Source organism: Aspergillus terreus, genomic scaffold (genome assembly GCF_000149615.1).
Source record: "Aspergillus terreus NIH2624 scaffold_4 genomic scaffold, whole genome shotgun sequence".
NCBI classification, from domain to species: Eukaryota; Fungi; Ascomycota; class Eurotiomycetes; order Eurotiales; family Aspergillaceae; genus Aspergillus; species Aspergillus terreus.
Genome location: NT_165927.1, coordinates 1,393,590 through 1,411,375, shown reverse-complemented (window position 1 = coordinate 1,411,375; position 17,786 = coordinate 1,393,590). Strand labels below are relative to the sequence as shown.

General features: G+C 57.8%; 5 protein-coding genes across 5 annotated transcripts; 2 read left to right on the top strand and 3 right to left on the bottom strand.

Moving 5' to 3' along the window:
- Window positions 1-763: 763 nt before the first annotated feature.
- ATEG_03288 (uncharacterized protein) lies at window positions 764-3,273 on the top strand (the record flags this gene model as incomplete). Its single annotated transcript, XM_001212466.1, has 4 exons — window positions 764-1,280; window positions 1,333-1,820; window positions 1,877-2,214; window positions 2,274-3,273. 4 exons carry the CDS (start codon window positions 764-766, stop codon window positions 3,271-3,273), a joined length of 2,343 nt encoding a protein of 780 aa, XP_001212466.1.
- A 699-nt stretch (window positions 3,274-3,972) lies between these two features.
- ATEG_03287 (RNP domain protein) lies at window positions 3,973-5,906 on the bottom strand (the record flags this gene model as incomplete). The annotated part of the gene is made up of 5 exons (XM_001212465.1): window positions 3,973-4,287; window positions 4,335-4,756; window positions 4,833-4,884; window positions 4,938-5,069; window positions 5,421-5,906. 5 exons carry the CDS (start codon window positions 5,904-5,906, stop codon window positions 3,973-3,975), a joined length of 1,407 nt encoding a protein of 468 aa, XP_001212465.1.
- Window positions 5,907-7,800: 1,894 nt separating this feature from the next.
- Window positions 7,801-9,327, bottom strand: ATEG_03286 (uncharacterized protein; the record flags this gene model as incomplete). Its single annotated transcript, XM_001212464.1, has 2 exons — window positions 7,801-8,115; window positions 8,332-9,327. 2 exons carry the CDS (start codon window positions 9,325-9,327, stop codon window positions 7,801-7,803), a joined length of 1,311 nt encoding a protein of 436 aa, XP_001212464.1.
- A 534-nt stretch (window positions 9,328-9,861) lies between these two features.
- On the top strand, window positions 9,862-11,567 carry ATEG_03285 (WD domain protein; the record flags this gene model as incomplete). Its single annotated transcript, XM_001212463.1, has 3 exons — window positions 9,862-10,414; window positions 10,473-11,292; window positions 11,348-11,567. The coding sequence occupies 3 exons, from the start codon at window positions 9,862-9,864 to the stop codon at window positions 11,565-11,567; spliced, it is 1,593 nt and encodes a 530-aa protein (XP_001212463.1).
- A 665-nt stretch (window positions 11,568-12,232) lies between these two features.
- Window positions 12,233-16,036, bottom strand: ATEG_03284 (GTPase-activating protein BUD2; the record flags this gene model as incomplete). Its single annotated transcript, XM_001212462.1, has 1 exon — window positions 12,233-16,036. The coding sequence occupies one exon, from the start codon at window positions 16,034-16,036 to the stop codon at window positions 12,233-12,235; it is 3,804 nt and encodes a 1,267-aa protein (XP_001212462.1).
- Between the last annotated feature and the right edge of the window lie 1,750 nt (window positions 16,037-17,786).

Sequence of the window (17,786 nt, the reverse complement as noted above, 5' to 3'; positions counted from 1 at the left end):
GTTTAGGGGAAAAGGGAAAAGGGGAGAAAAAAGGGGAAGAGGCGTTCATGATGATGTGGTAATTAGGCTCCACCGTTATATTACTTTCTTAGGAGATGCTCCATAGTACGAAGGGACTTGTCGATGATCTCCTCCTTTCTAGAAGGAGATGGATTCTAGAAGGTAGGATCAGTAGCTAGCTATATTCTAGAGTTGATATTCTCTTCTTCTAGAAGTGACTACTCTGTAATATCAGTCGAATTGTAGAGAGAGAACGGTATAATATCACGAATATAGATCGAATCTGCTGTCCCCGCCAAGCCGCAGTGTAGACGTCATCGTCTCCTTTTCTCCTAATCGACTTCCACTATAACTATTCGAGTCTTACTACTGCTACTTTCCATCACTTCTGTATATTACTTATTACTTCTTCTTTTCTTCTTCTATCGGGCTTGGTGGATCGATCGATCGGCCTCCTTTATTTAAAGGGGTGTTCTTTTTATATCTCTCCATCTACCACCTCCGTACTCCATAACTCCATAACTGCTACTACTACTACTACTACTACTACTTACTACCACCTTACTCCGTACTTACATATCCGGCTTCTAGACTACTTCTACTGTCCGGCCGTCACGGGCGCACCGCCTCTTCTGCCTATCTTGCATCCCCTCTTACCCCCCTCTCTTCCTCTTCGTCTCTTATCTCTCTTCTTCTTCTCTTTTCTCTCTCTCCCTCTCCCCCTCCCCCTCCCTCTCCCTTCTCTCCTCCTCCCCTCCTCACCATGGCCGCCATCGTCCGCTCCCAAACCCCCGTCCAGGACGCCTATCCCTCCATCGCTCACCGAACCGGTTCCCTTCGTTCCAGTCGAGGTTTCTCCCGCTCGAATTCCCGCCCTAACTCCATCTATACTACCACCAACCCCGCCGCCGTAAGCGGCGCGCTTCCGTCTCGCTTTCACGAAGACTTTGACGCCGCCAGTCAACGCGGTTCCCTCGTCCTCGATGATCCCTCCGCAATAGGCATCCCCCCTTCCGCCTCGCAGCTGTCCCACTCGCGCTCCGCCACCCCGACCCGCTCCGCCACCGGCACCCTCAAGAAGAAGAACTCGCTCAGTCGGAAGGGGAGTCTGCGTCGCAGTGGCAGTCGCCGCAGTATGCGCGCCGGCAGTGTGCGCAGTCTGGCCCTCGGCGATCGCGAAAAGTACCGCGTCGACGGCGCCGACGATCAGCATAGCGCCTTTTACATCCCCATCCCCACGGATGGGAGTCCCACGGAGGTCTTGGCCAATCGCTTTCAAGGTGCGTGTGCCGTTGCGCTTCTCCGCGCTTGACATACTAACATCCCCCCCAGCCTGGCGCAAGGTCCTCAAAGACCTCATCATCTTCTTCAAGGAACTGCAAAAGTCCTACGAGACGCGCGCCAAGCTCTTCCTCTCCGCCTCCAACGTCCTCAACAACTCCGCCGTCCCCCAGACCTTTCTCACCTCCGGCGGTCTCTCCGAGGCCACCGAGATCCTGCGCGACTTCCACCGTCAGGGCTACCTGGAGGCCGACAAGGCCGCCGAGATCGAAAACGAAGTCGTCAACCAGCTGATCGGCCTGCGCAACGACCTGCAGAAGAAGACCAAGGAGATCCGCGGTCTATCAGGCGACTTCCGCAACTCGGTCGACAAGGAAGTCGAGGCCACCCGCAAGACGGTGCGCCATCTGCACGAAGCGCTGGGTCTCGTCGATACCGATCCCTCCGCCACCTCCGGCAAAGGCGACCCGTTCATCGTGCGACTCAGCGTCGACAAGCAGATCGAGAAGCAAATCGAGGAGGAGAACTACCTGCACCGGGTGCGTCCCCGCGTCCGCGGTTCCCTGGGAGCGACCCCCTTGCTAACCGTGGGCAGGCCTTTCTGAACCTCGAAAGTTCCGGCCGCGAACTCGAATCTATCGTCGTCAGCGAAATCCAAAAGGCCTACAATGCCTACGCCGGCATCCTCCGTCGCGAAGCCGACGAGGCGTACAGCACCGCTGAGAAGCTCCGCGTGGGGCCCGTGTCCATGCCGCACGACCACGAATGGAACTCGTTCATCGCAACCACCGACGAACTCGTCGATCCGCGGGTCCCGCTGCGCGACGTCGAGACCATCACCTACCCGGGCAAAGATCATCCAGCTGCGGCCGAGGTCAGATCCGGCATGCTGGAGCGAAAGAGTAAATACCTCAAGAGCTACACGCCGGGATGGTAAGTCTTCCCGCTCATCATCGGCCAACAAGCTCCCGACTCACAATTTTCCACAACAGGTACGTCCTGTCGCCGACGCACCTGCACGAATTCAAATCGGCCGACCGCGTCGCCTGGCAGACCCCGGTGATGTCCTTGTACCTCCCCGAACAGAAACTGGGATCGCATTCGCAACCGGACTCCACGTCGCACAAGTTCATGCTCAAGGGCCGCCAGACCGGCGCCATGCACCGCGGCCACTCGTGGGTGTTCCGCGCCGAGTCGCACGACACCATGATGGCCTGGTACGAGGACATCGAGTCGCTCATCTCCAAGACCGGCGAGGCCCGCAACGCCTTCGTGCGCAAGCACGTCCGCACCGTCAGCAGCACCAGCTACCGCACCAGCAGCGACGGCGTCATGGACGACGACGAGGCCGACCGCACCCCCTACTCGCCCGAGTCCGTCGTGCTCGCCCACGACCCCCACCCGCGCCCGACCTCGCAGCCCCGCGAGCCCGGCGGCCGCTTCCCCAGCGACGTGCAGATCGACCGCCACCTGCAGGCCCCGCTGTCGCCCTCCAGCGGCGAGAGCTTAGCCGATCGAGACCTACCGGCCACCGACGGGCTCGGCCCGCCGCAGTCCGTGTCGGAGCGCGAGGGTGACAGCCAGGGGAAACACATCAGTTATGACGCCGAATCCACGACACAGCCAGCCGCGCACACCATCTACCACACGCACGAGCGGGACGCGCCCGGTCCACAGTCGGGACGAGATGTCGTCGCACGCACGCGGCACGAGAGCGTGTCGAGTGCGCCAACCACCAATATGACCGATCACACGCACCACACCGTCCCGACCTCGGTGGCATCCACCGAGCCCGAGGCGCCCGCGCCGCGTCCCGACGTCGACGTCTTCTCCTCCAAGACCGCTCCGGTCGGATCCACCATGCCGAACGGGGTGGGCGCATCCGCTGCCGATGGCGCCGTAACGACGCCGGGTGCTCGCTCCAAGGCCAGCGTGTCGGCGCTGGAACTCCGTATTCCAGGCCATTACCCGCCCACGCACGTCCCTGCCTAGGCCGGAGGCCCTGAGTATCGGAACGCTTCTACCTACCTACCTACCTACCTACCCTTCTTGTACATTATTTCCTCTGACCCGAGCAGCCACCCGGAAGGACCTGCTCCATTCACTCTTTTATTTAGTTCATTATCTAACTTACGTCTCTCATTTGTTCAAGTCGTCGCGCGACGAGCATGTCATTGACTGATTCTTGGCGTTTTGGGTGGATGGACGATGACTGGCGAGGACATGGGAGTCTACTGCTGTAGACGGGGAGTTATGCCTAACGATTTTCCTGTTGTTTTCTTCCCTTCGCTGTACCATAGTATATACGCGTATATGGCGATGTGGTTGGATATATATTCATTCTTCACACCAAAAGGATGCTGCTAGTCTGCAATACCAACTGGTTTTCGAAACCATCGCCTTTGCTACATCGTAGTGTGGGGTTACTTCTGACATCTACAGTCCCAAATCCAGACATGGGTATGGCAATTTCTACCAAGCTGGTACTCAAGATAACACCCTCCGACCTCACACGAGGCCTGGATAACAAGCTCAAAAGAACCCCGACCGATCGCCAGAAGATATACGGAAAGCACCAAACATCCCGGCTCCAAGGCTCTGGTGGGCCACCAATACATCCGAACTTTTCGACCGCCCGGTCCTTTGAGGCAACAACAAACGAAAGTCAAACCAACCAACAAACGGGGAATATTACATGATCTGATCCTGGGTGATGCCGCCGGTGGGCTCGGCACCGTCCATGGGCTCCGGGCCAGGACCAGGGCCGACGCCGGGACCGGGGCCCATGTTCATATACTTGACAAAGGTGATGCCGAGAGGACGACCGCCATACTGGTAGCCGGTAAACTTGGCGATGGCCGTCTCTGCGGTCTCCGCATTGTCGAACTGGACCACACCGGTGCCGCGGGAGCGGCCATTGGGCTCGTACTGGATCTCCGCGCGTTCGACCTTGCCGATGGTGGAGAACAGATCGACCAGATCTTCATTGCAGGTGGACCAGGGCAGCTGCGCATGTTAGTCGTCGATTGCCAACTCGGACAGAGGTCACTCACGTTGCGCACGTAGATGATCGGACTCTTCTCGCCGCCCGAGGTGGCGAAATCGGTAAAGGAGTTGGGCGGCACCGAGGCCATTCCCTCGAAGCCGGGGCCACCACCGTAGCCACCGCCCACACCACCAAAGCCACCCCGGAAACCGCCGCCAAAGCCGCCGCGACCGCCGAAGCCACCACGGGCACCAAAGCCACCGCGACCGAAGCCGCCGCCGAAGCCGCCGCGGCCACCAAAGCCCATGCCGGCGCCGGCAAAGCGGTCCTCGCGAACCTCCAGGGTCCGGCCCTGCCAGTCGTAGCCATTGAACTGTTGGATGGCATTGCGTGCGTCGTCGGGGGACTCAAAGGCCACAATTCCGGAGCCCTTGGGGCGACCGGTGGCATCGGTGTGGACGTCGGCACGGATGACGGCGCCTTGCTGTGCTGGAAGGCGATGGGATCAATATCGACTCGACGAGAAGGGGGGAGAAGTAGGCGCGAAACACAGGTCGGGACTTACCTGCTTGGCGGAAGAGATCTTTCAAATCTTGCCAGCCAACATTAAAGGGAAGCTAGAGGATGTTAACTCATCGGCGTCCACGATCACACGATGGGAAGGACCAACATTGGCGACGTAGAGCTGTCTTCCACCACCACCACCGCCGCCGCCATAGGCACCGCCGAAGCCACCGCGACCGGCGCCGCCAAAGTCTCCGCGGCCTGGGCCACCGGTGAAACGAGGTTCGGGCTCCCGATCCTGGGAGAGTCAGCATTGGGACGAGACAGACGACAACACAGAGGGGAAATACCTCGCGAACGTAGACGAGTCGGCCCATCAGGTTCTGGTTGCTAAGCGTGTTGACAGCATTCTGCGCTTGCTCCCTCGTTGCGTATTCCACAATCCTGGATCGATTAGCGTTATTTTGGAATGGATTTTTTTTTTCTTTTTGAAAGACTCACCCGCATCCCTACAATATCCCGGACGTCCAGGCCCAGCCCGTCAACCCAAACAGTTCCATCAAAACGACACAACGGGGGAATGAAAGGGAGGAAAGCCAGAAAGCACAAGGGTAAAAAGGAACCAGCCACACTACGCATTGGCGCCCACCTTCGACATTCCATTGGGAAGTAGTAAGACATCGGCGAAGATGACCTCTCCGGCTGGTGGGGTCAGTGAGCGATTGGAGGGTCGGAGGAGGGGGAGCTCACCCTGTCTCATGAAATCTTTGAGGTGATGCCATTTGACATCGTAGGAGAGATTGCCCACATAGACGCGACGGTCTTGCTGGGACGACTCGCGCACGGCTTGCATCATTTGTTCTTTGGCGACGGCGCGATCTTCAAAGGATCGGGGCGGGGGCGGGTAGCTGCTGCGGCCGGGGTAACTGGAAGCAGAATGGGCACCGGGAACACCGGGGGCGGTGCTCATGGGCGAGCGCGAACGGCGATCGGAGCGACGGTAGTCGTCGCGCGAGCGAGAGCGCGAGCGGGGGGAGTAGGAGCGGCGGCTGCGTCGAGGACTGCGCGAACGACGACGGGGGGAGCGAGACCTCTCGCGCTGAGCGTGGTCAGTATCGTAGAAGTCGGCCGGCATCGGCAGAGGAGGGAGGGAGGACGGGAGGAAGTAATTGAAGAAAGAAGAGTGGGAGGGGTAGTGGAGAAGGGTGTGATGGCAGAGAAAGAGATGATGAAACGACTTGGATTGGGGGAGAGACAAGAGAGAGAAGGTTGATGGACGGGTCGGGTCAGGTCAGGTGACCGGGGGCTGGAGGGAAGTATGGGGACCCGGGGAACCACACCACCCATCAAAGGAATCGCGATCCATCATGATAAATCATCCATCGAGTGGGGTAATTCAGTAGAGGATCAAAATTAATGGATATGGATGATGTTGAATGCTGAGGAATGGTGATCGCCGTCTCGTAGGCGAGAAGAGCGCACGAGGGAGGAGTATCAGAGTAAGAGGGGAAGGGAAGAAGGAGATGATGGCGAGAGAGATGAGAAGAAAGCGAAAGGAGACTCACTTGATATGGGCGATAGACGTCGGCTGGGATGGTTAGCCTGGGCGATGGAAGAGATGGAGAGAGAGAGCAAGAGAGAGAGAGGAGGGGGAGGAGAAGGAGAAGAAAAGAAGATGAAAGGGAGGGGAAGGGAGAAGAATGCAGGGAGAGAGACAGACAGACAGGAGACAGCGGGGGGGAAAAGGAGAGAAAGTGAAAAAGAAAAGCAAAACGCTGTCAGACGGTGACTGGGTGTGATTGGTGCAGAATCCGAGTGCTGTAGAGAGAAGACAGATAGAAGAGGAAGACAGTAAGAGAGAGAGAGGGAGGGAGAGGGAGAGAGAGAGGGAATGGGCCGGCCAAGACAGACAAGGACCTTGAGGAACTGATAGAGATAGAGAGACAGAGAGAGATCAAAACAATGCTTACCCATGATGGACGACTCGCGACGCGTGGATCACAACAAAAGAGAGGGAGAGGAGGGAGAAGGGGAGGGGAGGAGAGGAGGAGGAGTAGTAGTAAGAAGAGTAGTTGGAGTAGTAGGCAGGGAATAGCAGGAGTAGGTAGTTATTAGTTAGGTAGTAGTAGAGTAGGAGTGCAGGTTAGACAGGTGTTGTTGCAGTGGTGGTGGAAGAGGAAAGAGATGAAGACAGAATGAACTCACCCGGAGCAGGTCACACTATGTAGTATATTATCTATCATAATACCTATTTTCTACTTTCTACTTTCTACTTTATTATAATTTATTTACATTTTATTCATATATTTATACTTTTATTTATATATTTTATTTATACTTATATTATTTTATATCCATCATCTATCTACATCTTGATCGTTGATATCAGCTCAGGCCACCGCTTACCTCTTCCTTCCGCCTCCATCTTTTCTCTTCCCTTCACCATTTCACTTTCTCTCTCTTCTCTCTATCACCACTCCTCTCCACCATGGCTCTCCGTCCACCCGTTGCTCGTCTCTCTCGCCTCTCCCGCCTCTCCCTCTCTCGCTTGTCTCGTCCCTGTCTCCTCTCCTCTCCCTCCCCCCTCCCTCTCTCCCATCCCTCGCCATCCCATCTCCCATCAAGATCCCTACGTCCATACCATTCCACCCTCCATCCGGACCCCCCGCCGCACGAATACACCAACTCGCAATCCACCATCCTCACCGCGGCCCTCCGCCACGTCCCCGACCACGGCTTCACCAAGAATGCCCTCACCCTCGGCGCCCGCGATGCCGGCTTCCTCGACGTCTCCGTCCAGCTCCTCCCCCGCGCCGAATTCGACCTGATCCTCTTCTGGCTCGCCAGTCGTCGCGGGCTCCTCCGCGCCCGCGTCGAGAATGACCACCTTCTAGATTCCTCCGACAACGCCTCCGTCGACGAAAAGACCAAGACCCTCATCATGGAGCGCCTCCGCATGAACGCCGACATCCGCCATCAATGGCAGGATGTACGTTCCGTCACCCCTCGCCCTGTCCATTCCACCCCAGCTAATCAATCCGCAGGCCCTCGCTGTCATGTCCCTCGCCGGAAATATCCCCCTCTCCCTCTCCGAACTTCACGCCCTCGCCTCCGACATTCTCTACCTCGCCGGTGACAATTCCGTCGACGCCGCCTGGTACACCAAGCGGCTCTCCGTCGCTGCTGTCTACGCCGCCGCGGACCTCTACATGACCCGCGACGCCGCCGATCTCGTCGCCACCGAGGCCTTTGTCGCCCGTCGCATCGCCGATACCAAGGCCGTCGGCGACAAGCTCGCCGGCATCAAGCAGTGTCTCGGCTTCATGGGAACCACCGCCGTCGGTCTGGGACGCAGTTGGGGTTTGAAGATTTAACGTCACCCTGTATTACTCTAGAATTGTCTTACTATACACCTGTACAATACATATCATACACACTCGTCCCCATCTCCTACTCTGTACAGTAGATCATCGGGACCGCTCCCGTTCCCGCTCCCGCTGCGCCCGCACCCGTCGCGTCAGTCTTTCCATCCACCCCTCCGGCCCAAACAGCTCGCGCACCGCGCGCCGGTTCGGCGCCAGATCCCACCAGGGCTCGCGCGCCGCTCCACCGCCCGGCTCCGCGCGCACCCGCCGCCGATGCTCCGTCAGATCCCGCTCCCGCTGCCGCGCAATCCCATCCAGCAGCGCGCACGTGCGCCCATCGCCCTCCACCCCCGTCACCTCCATCTCCTGCAGCAGCGCCACCACCCCGGGGAGGTCATGCGCCCCGCGCCACGCAAAGTAGATCAGCTCGTTGTACAGCCCCGTCGAGCTGCCCAGCACCGCCGACGCCCGCCCGTGCGCCTTGATCGTCGCCCGGAACTGTGCGATCAGCGGCGACCCCGGATAATGCAGGTTCAGCAGCCGGAACGCCACCAGCAGCATCTGCGGGTACAGCGCCACGACCACTGGCTCGTGCGGCACGCCCGGAGGCACCGTCAACGTCTCGCTCTCGCCGTCGTCGGCGGACGCATCAGATATCGGTAGGGCTGACACCTCCGCCGAGTCGAGATGCCGCAGCATCGAGAAGATCCGTTGCTTGCACACCGCCCAGATCGCCGTGTCGCCTGCCCCGGACTCAACCGCCGCCCGCAGCGCCGCCTCGATCTTGCCCGCCTCGCGCTGCACCACCAGCTCGATCGCCCGCTCCGTCGACACCTGCTTCTCCTGCAAGGCGTGGCCGATGTCTGCGTCTGTGTCTGCATCCTCGCCGGGCGGGAGCCCCGTCGTGGCTGCGGCCTCGTCCGCGGACGCAGCCGCAGCCGCAGCCGCAGCCGCATCTACTGTCTTGGACGCAGCCCGCCCCCTCCGCCGCTTCATATCCTTCAGCACGGAGTCGAAAATCGCCGAAATCTGCGCCATCTCGGAGCGGTCTGCGTCGCTCAGCGAGGACGCGTGCGGGGTGGGAGACGGGTCGGGCTGAGTGTCTGCGTCCGCCGGCGGGGATGGTGCATCCGGCCGCACGCCGATCTGCTCCAGCAGCTCGCTGAACACCTGTTTCTCGCCCTGCGTCATGGTCGGGGCGTGGCGTTTCGATGGGCGGGTCGGTGTGTGCGGTGCCGGAGGCGGCGGAGGGGCGACGGACGCCGCACGGCGCTGGAGGTAGCTTCTGCGTGGTTTGCGCGGGGGAGTTGCCTCGCTAGCCGCTGAGGAGGTCTCGTCTTGTGCATCGGATGCGTCCTCGTCGGAGCCGCGGGGAGCGTGCGTGCTCAGGGAATGGGTCGGACGGGCGGCGAGCGTGCGCGTCTGGTACAGGAAGGGCACGGGGGAATTGCGCGTGAGGGCCAGCCAGGCCCGGGAGATAGGCATGCGCATGTTGGACAGCTAAACACAATCAGACATGTCGGTGTTGGTAAAGGACAATCTTGATGGAGATCGGGGCGGTGCATAGAGATTTTGATCCGGGTTAAATTGATCCCACGCACACGTGACCACGCGGTCCACAGACGCGTATTCTCCTCCGCGCCGACCACCACCAACACATGTTAAGACCACGACCCTCAAACACCACACACATAGACTCCGCATAGTCTGCACGCAGCGAGCACAATGGGCGGCGAGGAGCTCTCCGAATTTGAAAAGCAGCGGCTGGCCAACATCGCCGAGCGCGACGCGCTGCTGAAGAAGCTGACGCAGGATGCGCAGTCGGTCGGCCTGTTCCCGCCAAAGATGCCCAAGGGCGCGTCTCCGGCGGGCGACAAGGCCAAGAAGAAGAAGCCGGCGCCGAAGAAGGTGAAGAAAGAGGAGGCGGCGGCGGCGGCGCCGGTGCCGCGGCGCATGTCGTCGCGACTGCGCGGCATCGCGGCCGAGAGCGAGGTCGCCAAGCGCAAGGCGGACGAGCACGACGCGGCGCTGCAGGAGGCCGAGCGGGCGAAGCGCATGCGCAAGTCCGACTCGTTCTCGCTCAGCGAGATGCTGGTCTCCGGGCAGAAGCTGTCCGGGGAGAGTCTGCTGGGCGTGGACGTCGTGACTAAGGGCGTGGCCATGCCGTACCAGCGCACGTTTAGCGATGAGGACATCAAGAAGACGACAGACAAGGATCTGAAGGCTTTGCGGGAGGAGATGAGCGGCCTGGGGCTGTGGGACGCCTGGGAACCCAATCGTACGCATCTCCCAACCCCCCGGTCTGACGTGGTAAACGTCCTACTCAACATCCGCAGGTATCAAGCTCACCCCGGAGCGAATCTACGCCATGACCTTCCACCCGTCGGAGAGCAAACCGCTGATCTTCGCGGGCGACAAGATGGGCCACCTCGGCGTGCTGGACGCCTCGCAGACGAAACCCGTGTCGGCCGCGACGCACGACGAGGACGAAGAGGACGACGACGACGACCCAGACCCCGTCCTCACAACCCTCAAACCGCACACGCGCACCATCAGCTGCATGACTATCCACCCGTCGAAACCGACGCACCTCTACACAGCCAGCTATGACAGCTCGATCCGCGAGATGGACCTGGAAAAGACGACGTCCGTGGAGCGGTACGCGCCGGCCTCGACGGCCGACGACGTGCCCATCTCGGGGCTGGACATGGCGCTCGACGACCCGCACTGTCTGTACTGGACGACGCTGGACGGCGAGTTCGGGCGCTACGACATGCGCACGCCGCGGCAGGACTCCGCCACGCGCTGGACGCTCTCCGACAAGAAGATCGGCGGCTTCTCGCTGTACCCCACGCACCCGCACTACTTCGCGACCGCCAGTCTGGATCGCACCATGCGTCTGTGGGACCTGCGTAAGCTGTCGCATAAGTCGCCCGTGGCGGTGGGCGAGCACGAGAGCCGCCTGTCCGTGTCGCATGCGGCGTTCAACGGCGCGGGCCAGGTCGCGACCTCGTCGTACGACGACTCGCTGAAGATTTACGATTTTGGAGCCAAGGGTATTGCCTCGTGGAAACCGGGGCATTCGCTTTCAGACGCCCAGATGAAGCCTGATGTCGTGGTGCGACATAACTGTCAGACGGGTCGATGGGTTACCATGTAAGCCCCCTGTTTCCCTAAATAACACCGATAACTGATACTTACAATTGTCTAGTCTCCGTCCCCAGTGGCAGCAAAACCCCCAGTCGCACATTCAGCGCTTCTGCATCGGCAACATGAACCGCTTCGTGGATATCTACAGTGGTTCGGGTGATCAGCTTGCCCAGCTCGGCGGAGATGGCATCACTGCCGTGCCTGCAGTCGCTGTCTTCCATCGCAGCAAGAATTGGGTAGCCGGTGGGACCGCCAGTGGAAAGATTTGTTTGTGGATGTGATGCACAATTGCTTCGTTGGTTTTTATTATTCAAGCGACTTTGCTTTCTTCCAAAGATTGCCTTCTGTATAATTACACTCCGACGGTGTTTAGTTACCCAACATGGAAGATATATTCCATCTATTTGAAAAGAAAGACACTATTTACACATTCGATAACGCTGTCTTGCAACATACTCAATCGAACGAGACCCTTCTGTCCACGGCAGAGAGCGAAAACACACATCGCCACCATCGTAGGATCCTTTGTATCCCACGGGAAAACAGCAATCAGAGGAGGGTATCAACACCATGAAAAAAGAAATGCTTTCCAAAAGAGAAGGAACGAGAAGACAAAACACTGATAGTATAAGAGAACGTGCGTAAATCATCAGCACATATGTAGGGGGCGGAATAAGACAGGAGAGCCAGAAATGTACATCAAAGCATGTCGGGATTCATAAACCCCCGGCTATACAAACGGAACAACGCTTGTTGACGGATTGCTGGATATCCAACTCTATCATGGAATCTCGACACAGCCAGGAGCAAGAATCCCAAAGAGGGGGCAGGAAAAAGCACGGGAGAAATGCAGTCGTAAGACCTGGTGTAATGCATAAACAAAAGGTGAGATGATCATGTCACGTAGGGTGATTCATAATGCCGAGTATCAAGTAGAGCCACGACTCTAGATTTCGTTCCGCAGCTCCTCTCGCGATTGTTGAGCCTGGTCCCGATCTTTGGCTTTGCGCCGGGACGGTGCAGGAACAAAATCAAAGAACCGATATTTGCTGGTCTCTCGGCTCTCCCGACTCTCCCGGGTCATACTAGACCTGCGAGCCTTGGAGGAGTCGTGATATTCCAGAGAGTATGTGGACGAGTTCTTGGAACTGCCGGTGCTATCTCGCGGCTCCGACCATCGAGGTATGGAGAAAGGCATCCGGCTTTGATCCCAGGTTGCGGACGAGGAACTCGGAGGCGTATCATCATCAGCACCTTCGGCGGCGTAATCTGTCGATCGGCGGGGAAGTCCAGGCCTCGAGGCAAAATATCCGATGGAATTGCGATGACTGCCAGTCACAGATGTGGAGCCTGCTACGGCCGTCTCCGCGGCCGGAGTGGCCGGCTTGGAGCTTTCATCGTAGAATGTCGCCGACCTCTCCATCGCATCGACCAGTTCCTCCCATTTGACTTCAAGGTTGCCACTCGGGCGCTCTGCTTGCTCCGCCTTACTGAGACATTCCTTGGTTCGCTCATGGAGGCGAACAGCCATTTCATGGAATTTCCTGACGGCCGGATCGATCTCGCCAGTTTCGTCCAGTTTTTGCGGTACACAATCGAGCCAAATGCGGATAAGGTTGGCGAAGCTTCGGGCGTGGTCAATCAGGAATGGGAGGCTGGGGAAGCCCTCGCGGGACGGCGGAGGCAGACGGCCCAGAATTTGGATGGGCGTGGCATACGATGGGGTGACAATCGGTGCTGGTCTGTCGGCTGGAATGGCACAGATTGAATCGACAAACTGCTTGAACTCAGTTCGATGTCCATTCAAGAACCTGTTCATGGGTTCCATCCAAGGCTCCTTGCTACCGAAGGTAGTCATGTTCGCAAGACCCTGTAAAGCCTTCGCAATCAAAGTGAGCGTGCGCTGGGCCCGAGGGCGGGGATGATCCTTCAGCAGCCCGAAAAGCTTGGGATTGAGAATTGCAGGGCAAAAGAAGCGCAGGAACAGAAATCCCGAGACACTGCTGTAAGTGACAGTGCGCAGAAAGTCGCCGTAACGGTCCTCGGCACAGGCTCTGATATGACGAAAAATGAGCCGCAGTTCCGCCGGACACCGGGATGCCGAGCCTGCGATTGACTTCCACACGCTCGTAGTGAGGGATATCAAGTTCCTCCAATTGCGCTCAAGATCATCCGAACGATGCACCCGAGACGGATCGACCTCACATTCAGGGTCACTCTCATCTATATCACGCAGGCGCTCACCAATGGTTTCCTCTAGATATTCTTTACCAAGCCTGCGCATATGGTAGTCAAGCGCCTTGGTGAGCAGGGAGTTGCCCCGGAAGAGAAGGTTGGCTTCCACGGTGGCGGTGCGCCCCATGTCCCTGACAAGGACTTCTCGATCCTGATTAGATTCGCGTGCGTCGTTGGAATGGATTCTTGTGGTGTATCGGAGTCTGTTTGCCGTTGAGTCCTTGTGCAGTCCGTCGATCTCGTCTTCAACCAGCGCCGATAACCACTCAACAGTCGTGCCCGAAACCTGGAAGATATTGAGAAGGGCTTCGGAAAGCTGATTGAGCTCCGAGGACATCACCTGGGCCATGTTGATGGTCAGTCCATTGGTAAAGGAATGGAGCAGTTCGGACATGGGCGTGTATTCATTCGACATCAGCACGACAGTCTCCTCCATCCGGGCTTTCATGAGCATCTCTCCCACAGATTGATCTCGGTCGTCGAGGATAGGCCACCATTTTTCGGTTTCGACGCCGGACTCTAGGTCGTCCAATCTGATATCCACTCTACCATACGTGGCGTCATGGGACGAGATTTCAACATCATCTAACGCGCGCATAGGGTTCGCTTCTTGGTTCAAAGCATAAGATCCATGCGCGATGAGGCTCCAGTCCTTTTGGGTGGGATTGAGGGTTTTGACGAGCAACGAGACCTGAGACAACACGGGCGGCAGGTCGTTGAACACTAAATCCTCTCTCCAGAAAGGGTTTGCAGTGCGATACTTGACCGCAGTCTTGGCGCGAATCTCTCCATCCAGAAGAACCTCGGTGTAGTAGTCATTTACTGCCGACGTCGAAGTGTTGCTAATGGACTTAGACTGCTTCCGACTCCGGATCGATTCTTCCGGCGTCTTTTTCGGGAAGAGCTTGGCCTCCGTCACTCGAACTGTGAGCATTCTCTCGATTCTGAACATATCCGCCGTGCTTCCGATGGTGTCCGTCGGTCCTGGTACTCGAGTCGGGTCATCTTCGATGGAAGTTTCGGGGCCGTAGAGTTCGGGAATCGTGAAAGCGCGCAGAAGCACAAACCACACCTCAAACAGGACGCGGCTCTCCAATGCCAGATACACGGGGCGGGTCAGTCCCGACACCGCGTGAGCGGCATACTGGGGATATATGGCAATGCAAAATTCATCCTCTAAGACGGAAGCATTCAGCTGCTGGACCGCGCAGCGGGAAAGCTGGGACAATTGGATGCAGGTGACCAGCGTGATGTCGGACTCGGTGAAGAGCTTAAACGCGCCGTTCTCTTGGAGCGTGCAGCTGACTTTCTGCCACGCCGACGAAAGGGCCCGTTGCTGGCGGTAGGTCGAGACGCGACGGCCAGAGGACGGACGTGCACCCGACGCATTCGGCCGGTCCCAGAGGAGCATCTTGCCTACTTTGATGATGGCCGCCTCCTTTTGAACGGTGCTTTCCGAGTTCCGTCGGCGGTCGCTCATCCGGCGATCGCCTATTGCGACCGATTGGGGCTTGGTCATCTTGTTCTGCACCCCTTTTGGCCGAATTGGTTGCCAGCATAGCAACGCGGCGAGCCAAGAATCAAAGGTTTCGCTCACATGGGGTCGCAGCTCCACTCCAAGACCGGAAGTGAAGGTCGAAACGCTCAGGTAGTTCGTGCCCAACTCTGGGTCGACGCGAGACCGGACCTGGCAACCACGAAGGTCTGGGATCAGTGTTTTGGCCAAGGCAGGCTCTCCCTTTGCTTGGTAGATCAAACTTCCGGTCGCGACGTTGATGGCGCAGTAACCCGACGTCCAGGCGGTGGTGGAAGCAGTCCGGAATGAAAGGATCCCATGCATGCGTCCGCACGTAGTCTTCATGAGTTGCAGGATCTTAGAAGCATCGGAGCTGGACAATGGCGATGACGCCTGGGCGACGGAGGGTCCTGACAACACATTCGATACCGGAGGTGGCCTGCTTAATCGGTGACGTCCGAGTGATTGCGTGAGGTAGGTGGGCGACTGGATCGACGGATAGCCGATGGAACTTGACGAGTCTTCCGGGGTCTTGGGCGCAGAGGCGGCGGTGTTGATGGACCCGAGCCGATTGCGCGTCCGGGCGAAAAAGGAGTTCGATGAGATGTCGCTACGTTGATCATCGAGGGTGGTTGTGCGCGACCGATTCCGCTGACTTTTCGCCTCTACCTGGGACTCCTCTTCGTCGCCGGTGGAATAGTACTGATAAAGGTCGCGACGGGATTCCACGTCGGGGCCTCGCGTTCGGGGGGTGACACGGGGAGAGGCTGCGGCACTGGAAAGATACTCCGCCTCCGACAAGGGGGAGTGGTGAGCGGGTTCGGAGGATGAGTCCGGGGTCACAGTGCGAATGCTGGTTTCCCTGAAACTATCCGGATAGACCATGCCATGACGGTCTTTGGAGGAGGATTTTTTGCTGGGACGGCGTTCCACGGGACGGCTGTAAACGCCCTGGTGGATGGAATTCCGTTTGAGCCCATTTGAATTTTCCGGCTCCATCTTCCCGGCGCTGCAGGACGAGACTGGGGCCGTAGCGGCACTGCAGGAGGTGTCGCTACACGACAGGCACGACGCGGGCGAAGACACTGGCGGCGAGGCAAGGGTCGGCTCGAGATGATGTTACGTTGCAGCACACTAGAATCCAACACACGCTGCGCGGCCGTCCTCGAGCAATTGAGGGTGTTTGTCGTCCAATGGATCGCTAGGTGAACGCATGGAGTCCGGTAAAGGGGATGGGTGTCGAGTCGCACATTCGTTCAAAACCAGCGCGTTCTGGTGAGGAGGGAAAGAAGGGAACAGGTCGGACCCGGAGCGACGGCGGCGACGATGGCAGTGTTCGCAGTAGTGGTGATTTGGAACAGAGGGAAGAATAAGGCGTGAAAGGGAGGGGGGAGGACTGACGGCGGGAATAAAGGACGGACGAACAGATGTGGAGAAAGGGAGGGTGAGAGAGACGGTAAAGAGGGAGAAGAAAGGTGATTCTCGAGAATGAAAAGAATCACCTTCGTGAGGGGGAAAGGCAATCAAGATGGAATCGCATGAAGAGAGGGAGGTGACAGGGACCGTCCGGATGGGGGGTGGATGAGGGAAGACGGTGATGATGGAGATGGAAGTCGTAGTGGTTGGTTAGGTAAGGTCGTAGTAGGTAGGTAACAATTGGTGGTGGTGGTGCTGGGAAACGACCATATGGTCGGTTACGTTAGCCCGAAGGGGGGGAAAGAGAAGAAAAAGAACCCGAATGGAATTACGGTGAGGAGCGAATGGGAGGCCCGGATGACAAGGGTGGTTTGTACGGTACGGTAACCAGGCCTAACCTGTGATATCATTCCAACTTTAGGCCTATACTATGTCGAGACGAACCATCGGGGTGTTCGACTCACCAGCAATATTCTCTTGATGCTCTTGAAGAGAGACTGATCCCCGAGCCAGGAAGTAGCATACAAAAATATTATAGCTTTGTGCGTGTGGGTAGGTGGGTGGATGGAACACTCTCTCCCAACTTGCTGCAGATCCCACTTTAGGGTCAAATGCCCGTTTAGGATACCGTCCGTTCGCGCTCGGTCGATGTTCGGGTATGGGGAGGCGGAGTGGCGTCAGATTCGTCAAGCACAGGGCATCAGCTGTACCTGGGGATCTTCAATGGGGTTCAGAATAAGCAGAACAAGAAATCCGAGGTCAACCCATGCGGAGGGAGGGGTTCATCAGACACGGAGGAAAGAGGAGAGAGTATTCCGTCAGTACAGAAGAGTTGAATAGTTTCCCCAGTGCCAGTACGGAGTACCCATGTATGGATGGACAGGTAGGCGAGGTCTAGGTAGCTTTTATCGTCTGAAGGATACTCAGATATAATAAACAACTTCAGGGGACATGATCACTATACATCACTATAGCTATAGACGAGCTACCTACTACACAGGCAGCTACGTGGTGTTGTACAGCACCCCTAACCATTATTGACCACTGACCAACAATCTGCACGGGGTCATCTCTCCTCCTGTCGTCGTGAACGATCCCAAAAGGGTGGTTGAGAGCAAGGAAGAAGACCAGGCCTCGATTCATCTTCTGCCTCCCTCATCTCACGCTTCGTCCATGGTCCATCGGCACCAGATCGATCTCGCCTAGACTAGACCGTCCCTATCGTTGGATCCTCTCCTCCGTCGGCCATAGTCGGTCATCTTCCGCAACAGTCAGGATTCCATTTCCTCCTGTCACACAGTCTTTGTGGCAACGTTCCTTCTTTGCAACTACG